This window comes from Saccostrea cucullata, unplaced genomic scaffold (assembly GCF_032062105.1).
Source record: "Saccostrea cucullata isolate Sc308-1 unplaced genomic scaffold, CSIRO_AGI_Scuc_v1 ctg13889, whole genome shotgun sequence".
NCBI lineage: Eukaryota > Metazoa > Mollusca > Bivalvia > Ostreida > Ostreidae > Saccostrea > Saccostrea cuccullata.
The window spans coordinates 38,150-47,150 of record NW_026932279.1 but is presented as its reverse complement, the minus strand read 5'-3'; the positions used below and the strand labels follow the sequence as shown (position 1 = coordinate 47,150).

The window sequence follows — 9,001 nt, the reverse complement described above, 5'->3', positions numbered from 1 at the left end:
AAGATAAAAAGCGAGGGTTTCCGAATATACACGATAAACGCAAAACACGATACACGATAGAACCTGATAAACGATCAATACGATAAACGCAAAACACGATAAACGGAAAACACGATAGAAAACGCAAAACCTGATAAACGGAAAACACGATACGATAGGATACGATAGGATACACGCACGATACGATAGGATGCACGCACGATAGGACACGATAGAATTGTAAAGAATAACGATGCGGGTACTGTATGTGTGTAATTTTGAATTGGCTGTATTTCTGAAGCAGAATGTTCCAAAGACAGTGGATCAGATGAGTATGTTAGCTGATCAGTTTAGGGAAGCCAGAAATACTAGTGCTATCAATTTGTGTTCAAAGGCAGTACATAAACCTGAGGTAAGAAAGGTACCAGAAAAACCCAAAGATGCACGTCAGCATCAGCAACAGAAGCCAAGGTTTGTTCCAAACAATGAAAGAAAATGTTTTGTATGTAACAAATATGGTCACATTGCACCCCAGTGCAGATTTAAAAGTAAAAACTCAAGTGCAGCAGTGTGCAAGGACGAACTTGGGAAAGTTCAAGCAAGTGGTAGTAATGCAAATCCAAGTAACTGCGCAGCGCTGATTTACAGTCAAAACCCGTCTATTTGTAGTCAGGTGAGTGACCATACAACCGTTTTAACATCGGCATGTCATTCTACAGAGAAACCAATGCCTCTTTCAGCTGGTTACGTTGAAGGTCATCCAGTTACTTTACTGAGAGATTCAGGATGTCGAAACATTGTAGTCTGGTAAAAGAGGAAAACTTTACAGGTAGACAAGAAACGTGTGTTTTGGCAGACAGCACGAGAATAGTGGTCCCAGTGGCAAAGGTTGTCATTGATTCTCCATATGTATCAGGTGAGTATGAATGTTGGTGTATGGAAAATCCTGTCTTTGATCTGATTATAGGTGAAGTAGAGAATGCCAGGAAACCTCATGATCCGGATCCAGAATGGAAACCTAACACTATTACAGCGGTTGAAACAAGACAACAGGTAAAAGAAAAACAGAAAAAGTATAAACCTCTTAAAGTTCCAGAAATCGTCAAAGATGAAATCAACCCAGATGACATATTGCGAGAGCAGCAGTCAGATCCGTCACTCGAAACGGCACGCAGATATGCACAGGAAGGTCGAAGGTCACGTGATGGTAAGGTCAAGTGGTTTGAAAAGAATGGTCTTCTGTACAGGAAATATCTGTCAGCAGAAAAAGACAGTGGTAAGACCTATTCTCAACTTATAGTCCCATCCAAGTTCCGTCATATTGTAATGAAATTAGCCCATGAATTGATCATGTCTGGCCATTTAGCGATTAGTAGAACCATTTGTAGGACTTTGTCAGAGTTCTTTTGGCCAGGAATGCAGTCGGAGATAAAACGATTTTGTAGGTCTTGTGATACATGTCAAAGAACGGTGTCTAAGGGTACAGTGACGAAAGTTCCTTTAGGTAGAATGCCTTTAATAGACGTGCCTTTTAAAAGAGTTGCTGTAGACATTGTAGGTCCACTTCACCCTCCAACTGAAAAAGGTAATCGTTTTATTTTGACTTTAGTCGATTACGCTACAAGATTTCCACAAGCGAAGGCACTACCAGGAATAGACACAGAGCGGGTTGCTGAGGCCTTACTTGAGATGTTCTCCTATACAGGTATTCCAGAGGAAATATTGACAGACATGGGAAGCCAATTTACTTCCGGGCTCATGAAAGAGGTGAGTAGACTCATTTCGTTGAAACAGTTAACAACTACTCCGTATCACCCTATGTGCAACGGGTTAGTTGAATGGTTTAACGGCACACTTAAGCAAATGCCTAAACGTATGTGTATAGATAGACCAAGAGACTGGGACAAATATCTACCCACTGTGCTTTTTGCCTATCGTGAGGTGCCCCAGGAAAGTTTGGTTTTTGCTCCCTTTGAGTTGTTATATAGTCGTACGGTGAGAGGACCCATGACGATCCTGAAAGAACTATGGACGGAAAAAATTCCGGATCCACAGGTAAAGTCTACCTACCAGTACATTTTAGATCTCCGCGAGCTATTGGAGTCAACTTGGGAGTTGGCACAGGAGAATCTTAAGAGGGCGTCAGAAAGACACAAAGTGTACTTTGACAAGAAGGCTAGAGTACCAAATATGAAACCAGGAGAGAAAGTTTTGGTTTTGTTGCCTTCTGATAGTAATAAGCTCCTTATGCAATGGAAAGGCCCTTTTCAAATTGTGAAAAAGATAGGTAAAGTAGACTATCAGTTAGATGTGAAGGGAAAAGTAAAGACATATCACGCAAATATGTTAAAAAGATATATAGAACGTTGTGAACCAGTTGTTCAATGTGTTATGTCAGTTGTAGATTCAGAACAGATTCAGTTTGATGAATCAGTTGGTGAGTATGATGAAGAAGCAGAGTTCGTACACGTACAGTCTCGAGAATCCTACAAAGATGTAGATGTGAATCCAGATCTCAACAGAGATGAGAGACAAACTCTTATGGATCTTTTACACAGGTATAGTGATGTTTTAAGGACAGATGATACAAACAAAGTTTTTCTTTGAAATAGATTTAATATCATGTCGTAAGTTTAGAAATGTGGACTGTTCTTAGAATTTTTTCTCCTAAGAGCTGAACAATGAAATATACATTGAAAATATTAGTAGTATTTCATTAAAAAAAACAAATATAGACAAATCACATTCAGTAAAGGTTTACAGGTGAAAACAAATTTCAGAATATGTTACCATGGTCCTAAAAGTGTAATAAAAACTTAAGAAAAATATACCAATCCAGGTGAATTTTATTAGGAAAAGCTGAATAGTAAAAATCAGACTATGTGATATTGCTAATTTTTTGTCATTTCGATTTACCTCACAAAATTAACCTGGCTTTGTATATTTTTCTAAAGTTTATATTAAACTTTTAGCTCCAAGGTAACATATTCTGACATTTGTGTTCACCTGTAAACCTTTACTGAATGTGATTTGCAAATATTTGTTTTTTATTGAAATATTACTAATATTTTCCAAGTCTATTTCATTTTCCAGTTCTTAGGAGAAAAAATTCTAAGAACCATCCACTTTTCTAAACTTGTGACATGATATCAAAATTTTTTCAAATAAAAAATTTGTTTGTATCATCTGTCCGTAACAGATGTACCAGGCCACACGCATGTGCTTGAACATGTAATCAGGACAACAACGGATAAACCTGTGAGAGTAAGTCCGAGACAAATCCCTTTTGCTATGATGGAAACAGTGAAAGATGAGGTGCGTAAAATGTTAGAAATTAGGGTAATCGAATATTCGGAAAGTCCATATTCATCCCCAATAGTCCTTGTTGCAAAGAAGGACAACACATATCGGTTTTGCGTCGATTTTACAGCTCTGAATCGCATTACTGTGTTTGATGCGGAGCCTATGCCTGATGTAGACGCAATGTTTGCTAAATTATCAGGTCATAAATACTTCTCACGGTTAGATTTAACAAAGGGGTACTGGCAAGTGCCATTGTCTGATTCTGCCCGTCCAATGACAGCTTTTCAGACTCCCCAAGGTTATTTCCAGTTCACCAAAATGCCGTTTGGGCTGGTTACAGCTCCGGCTACTTTTTGTCGTCTCATGCGAGAGGTGCTCAACAACGTGTCTAATGTTGACAATTTCATAGATGATATTTTGATATTTACTCATGCTTTTGATCAACATATCTCTGTGCTTTCTCAGGTTTTACAGCGTCTCCGTTTAGCAAATCTCACTGCCAGACCAATGAAATGTTCTTTGGCTTATCGGAAACTGGAGTGTTTGGGCCATATCATAGGCGATGACAAAGTACATCCTCATCCAGATAAAGTGTCGGCTATACAACAGGCGAACCATCCTACGACGAAAAAACAACTACGATCTTTTCTAGGACTGGTAAATTTTTACAGAAAGTTTATCTCGAATTTTGCCCATATAGCTCTTCCATTAACAGACCTCATAAGAAAGTTCTCTCCTAGTAAACTTCAGTGGACAGAAGCTCAGGAATTAGCATTTCAAAATCTAAAAGCATCTATTATACAATCTCCGATTTTGAAATTACCAGGTCTTTCCAAGGTTTTCATTGTACAGACTGACGCATCCGACAGAGGTATAGGAGCAGTACTTTTACAGGAAGAAGGTGAATTCAAACTCCCGGTTGCCTATGCCAGCCGCAAACTAAAACCAAGTGAAGAACACTACTCGACGATAGAAAAGGAATGCTTGGGTATCATTTGGTCCGTGCAAAAGTTTCACAGGTATCTCTATGGCAAAGAGTTTATTTTAGAGACAGATCACCATCCGCTAGTATATTTGAATAAGACGAAGTTGGTGAACTCCAGACTAAGGAGATGGGCATCGTCACTTCAGCCATACCGATTCCGCATCAGGGCTATCAGAGGAAAGGACAATGTAGGAGCGGATTATTTAAGCAGACAGTAAGAATTCGTCAGCATTTCCATGTAAATAAAGTTGATGAATGAAGAATTTTCTCTTGTTTTATCTTATGTTTGAAAAGTAAAAAAAAAATCTTGTACATAAATTGTCTTTGAGAAAAAAATACATGTATGTAATTTTTCTTTAAAGGGGGAAGGTAATGTCACAATTGATGTCCGTATTTGATTTCCATATGTTTTATCTGATTACTATATAACTAATATTATTTGCCCAATATGTTTTCCATACTTTTAAGCTTGTTTAGCAGGTTTTACCTGGTGAATTTAAATCCCGTGAAATCAGATTGGGCGTAGCAACTGAAGAGAGCAGAAGTGTCTTAAGACTGCTCAACTTTCTACCTTATTTTGTTCTATGTTTTATTATTTCATGACCAGAAGTTCACCTATTCTGGGTAAGTGTATTTATTATAATTGTAAGCTGTATTATTTATTTACGGTTTTTATTCCTGAAATGGCCACAGAACTTTGTTCTATAATTTCATTCGTAAGTTAGATTCAAAGTAGTACGTGTATTTGCTCATGTAAAGTATATGTGTTATAAGTAAAAGTATAAGTGTATGAGTATATGTATAATGTAGACGTAGTGTTGTATGTATAAAGTATGGCGTATAGTATTCGTCTTAAAGTGGTTGTCTACAAGTAATACACTTAGTTTATGTGGGAACGTAAAAGTTCTATAAAGTAAAGTAGTATGAATTGAAGTGAAGTATAAGTACAGTGCAGTAAAATGCAACTATGTAAAGTAAAATGCAGTAAAATACACCTAAGTAAATGTACAGCACAATGTACAGGTATGAGCAATGTATAATTATATTATGTCTGTATCTAACTTTGATTTATATTATAGGTCCCATTTAGGCCAGCTATCCTTTTATGCCATCCAGCAGGAAGCCATTGGGCCATGTAGAAACGCGTGTGTTTGTGCATATTGTAAATAAAACTATTTTAACAAAACTGTATTGTGTGATTTTGGGAAGCCGCCAGCCACCCTGTGACAGTCGATATATCTAAATGTCGAGCTGAAGTCCACACCAAGTGTTTTCTTCATTTCACACATAAAAAATTTTATATATAAAAAAGGTTTGCTTATAACGGAACACAATTGGTACCCATGGGAATACAAATAAATTGTTGGAATACCTGGTCTCCAAAAACCACATAGATATTTTCATTCAGAAACTCAAGCATCTATTTGATGTCAACTTAAAAGTGCCTGTGAGTGCAATCAGAATGTGTTTTAAGAAAATAATTTTGCAAATGACCAATGACCAGGTAAGTAGATTTACGAGTTCCATTCTTATTGAAAAAACAGCTGTCAATGATATCAAAAAGCCTGGGCTTTAATTTATCATGGGGAATGGTTTTGTATAAAGTTGAAAAGTCATACGTTTTTAAGCTGTTGATTTTGGTAAAATCTCGTGATTTCAAATTTTCCAAAAGTTCTGGAATTTTTGAGTATGCGCATCTGATTTACACCACTTCTTGAATATATTGGTACATAGTACTCTTGAAGTTTATCCTTCACTACTGTCAATATCGTAGTGAAAGATAAAACAACAAAAACAATGTTATTTAAGTTACCTTTTGAATATATTTTAATTTATCTTTTGATTACTACCTTGTATGAATCTTCCTTGTTATTTTTTTTTTAAATTAGCGCCTAATCATCTCTTACTTTGTAAAAGATGAAAATAACGAAGATCGCTATATCCAAGTTTTACAAAAAATAATACCCGACATGTGATCCTATTAAAAGTCTTAAAATTACTTTATATCATCCATTACAGTTTAAAGTTGTTTTTTTTTACTTCATCATTTGTTTTGTCCGCCGAAACATGGCTGAAAAATTTCTGAATCGGCGTTAAACAATATTAAATAAATCATTTGTTTCGGGGTATTTTTAACTTTTGAAAAAAAAATCATTTATATTAGCTTTAAAGTACATAGAGCAAAAGTCTTTGTTAACAAAAGGCCCAGGGGTCACATCGCTCACCTGAGCACTGCGGCTACGAATAAAAACAGAAATCAGTTTATTATTTGAAAGTTTAAACCCAAACGTGGTCCCAACCAATCCTTAGAAGGGAGAGAGCATAACTCGAACATTCTTGAGTCCTCTACACTATCTAATGATGATCACCTATTTCTTTGACTACCTGTGGCTTTATTGCCCTTTACATTTGAACTTACATTGTTGCCCCGCCCTACCCCAAGGGGTCATGACTTGAACAAACTTGAATCAACACTACTTGAGTGTGCTTCCATATTCATTTGACTAATCATGGCTTTGCCATTGTTGAAAAAATGTTTAAAGAATTGTTCTACATATTTCCAAGTAAAACTTGAATTCCCTGTTGTGGCCCTGTCCTACCTACAGGGGTCATAATTTGAACAAATTTTAATCTACGTTACCTGATGGGGCTTCCATATAAATATGACTAATCACGGCTTTGTACTTATTGAGAAGATTTTTAGAATTTTTTATATATTTCTATGCAAAACTTTGATCAGCCATTGTGCCCCCGCCCTACCCCCGGGGGTCATGATTTGAACAAAGTTAAATCTACACTACCTGATGATGCATCCCTCTATGTTTTTCTTTCCTGGCACAGTGGTTCCTGAGAAGAAAATTTTAAAGAATTTTCCTATATATTTCTAAGTAAGACTTTGATCGGTCATTGTGTCCCCGCCTACCCCGGGGTGTCAATGTTTGAACAAACCTGAATCAACACTATCTGACGATGCTTCCATATAAATTTGATCATTCATGCCATTGCTATTCTAGAGAAGATTTTTAAAGATTTTCCCTATATATTCCTATGTAAAACGATTAACAGCCCCACCCTTGCCCCAGAGGTCATGATTTGAATAAATTTAAATCTACACTACATGTACAGCCAAAGTTTTACTTTTTCTAAATTATGTTAGTGACTACTTTAAATAATGATGTGTCCGTGCATTTGAACAGATGTGAATTCCCTTCAACCAAGGATATTTTGTACCAAGTTTGGTTGAAATTGGCCCAGTGGTTTTAGAGAAGTCGAAAATGTGAAAAAAAGTTTAATGACAGACACATGGACAGACATGCGGATCGACAGCTAAACAGACAGACGGAGGCCGTACAAAATGTTATCAGAAAAGCTCATGTGAACTTTCAGCTCAGCTGAGCTAAAACAAAAATAAACTTCGATGTTAATCATAACTTTGATCTTGCATGGTTTTTAATGTCATCACTGTGCATAGTTTAGCTGATATCCCTTCCCACCATTGCAATTCATGTAGTTTAACGGTGGTCTAATTTTATTTCTATATTCTGAGCAGAATTCTTGTGGCTTTGAGGGGACATATCCGACCGTCTGCACACGTCCAACGCATCACAGAAAATGTTTTCTCGATTCCAAACAATCCATTAAGATTCCCACGAGTACAAGAATGGAACCACCAGCCTGAGTGACAGATTGCAGCACAGCTTCCGCCCAATGGATCGTTGTCAACATCAATTGTGCTAAATTTCATACCATTTGCGTTTGCACTTTTGTCAGTCTTGTCTGCCATACAATCTAAATAAAATATCAAATTATATATTCTGATACATTGAGACATTTAATATTGTGTAACAAAAAATAATTTGACTATCACCTGTACATATTGTCTTTGTATAATTTTTAACTGAATATTTTTTACTTTCATTGGTAGTAGGCTTTTCTTCTATAATATCTATTATCCATTTTAGTCAAATACATGCTCATGACAAAAGAAATAAGTGAAGATTATAAAAGTTACATAATGATTCACTATCAATATAATGTATAGTTATAAAGAATTAAGCATCGTTATTTAGTCTAATTATAGCCCCTATAAAATCTATACAAGTGCAAACAATTTATAACACTACATATTCTCTGGACTTGAGGTAGTATTCACCGGCGGCCCAGTGTACGTGCAGCGGCATTGTGCCGTCACAATCAACACTTCAGATGAAATTATGTTCAATTAGATCTCCCAATTTATTAGATAATCAAAAGCATTCTTCTAATATGACAATGTTTTAAACTTAGGTAGACTTTTGACAGATAAAATTATAGTATAGTAAATTTAACAGCGTCGTGTAATATTAGGATATAGTAGAATTTATGGTCGTTATAATCGCCGTGTAACCAAACTTATTATAAAGTCTATGAATAGTCCTTTTATTATCTACGCAAACGGAAACAGTTCATAGCACTACTGATTCACTGAGTTTGAAGCCGTATTCACCGCAGGGTCAGTGCATGTGCGGGGTATTATGATTTCACCATTCCTCAAACGTTGTTGAAAATAATATGAAGGCAACGATCGAGGCTGTGTATCGAAGCAAGAAAAAATGCCAAGGAAGTCTACTGCAGGATTATTTTCAAAATGTTGCGATGTTTTAAATAGCACAGATGTAAGACGAAAGATGTAAGTTGTGATCGAGACATTTATTTTTTGCAACAGAAGTTTGTTTATGATAAAATCGTCATGTG

The 9,001-nt window shown here is 36.2% G+C and overlaps 1 protein-coding gene across 1 annotated transcript; it reads left to right on the top strand.

Annotated features, from left to right (window-relative positions):
- Positions 1-232: 232 nt before the first annotated feature.
- Positions 233-4,485, top strand: LOC134234761 (uncharacterized). Its single transcript, XM_062716805.1, has 3 exons — positions 233-450; positions 783-2,537; positions 3,219-4,485. The coding sequence occupies exons 1-3, from the start codon at positions 233-235 to the stop codon at positions 4,483-4,485; spliced, it is 3,240 nt and encodes a 1,079-aa protein (XP_062572789.1).
- Positions 4,486-9,001: the final 4,516 nt, after the last annotated feature.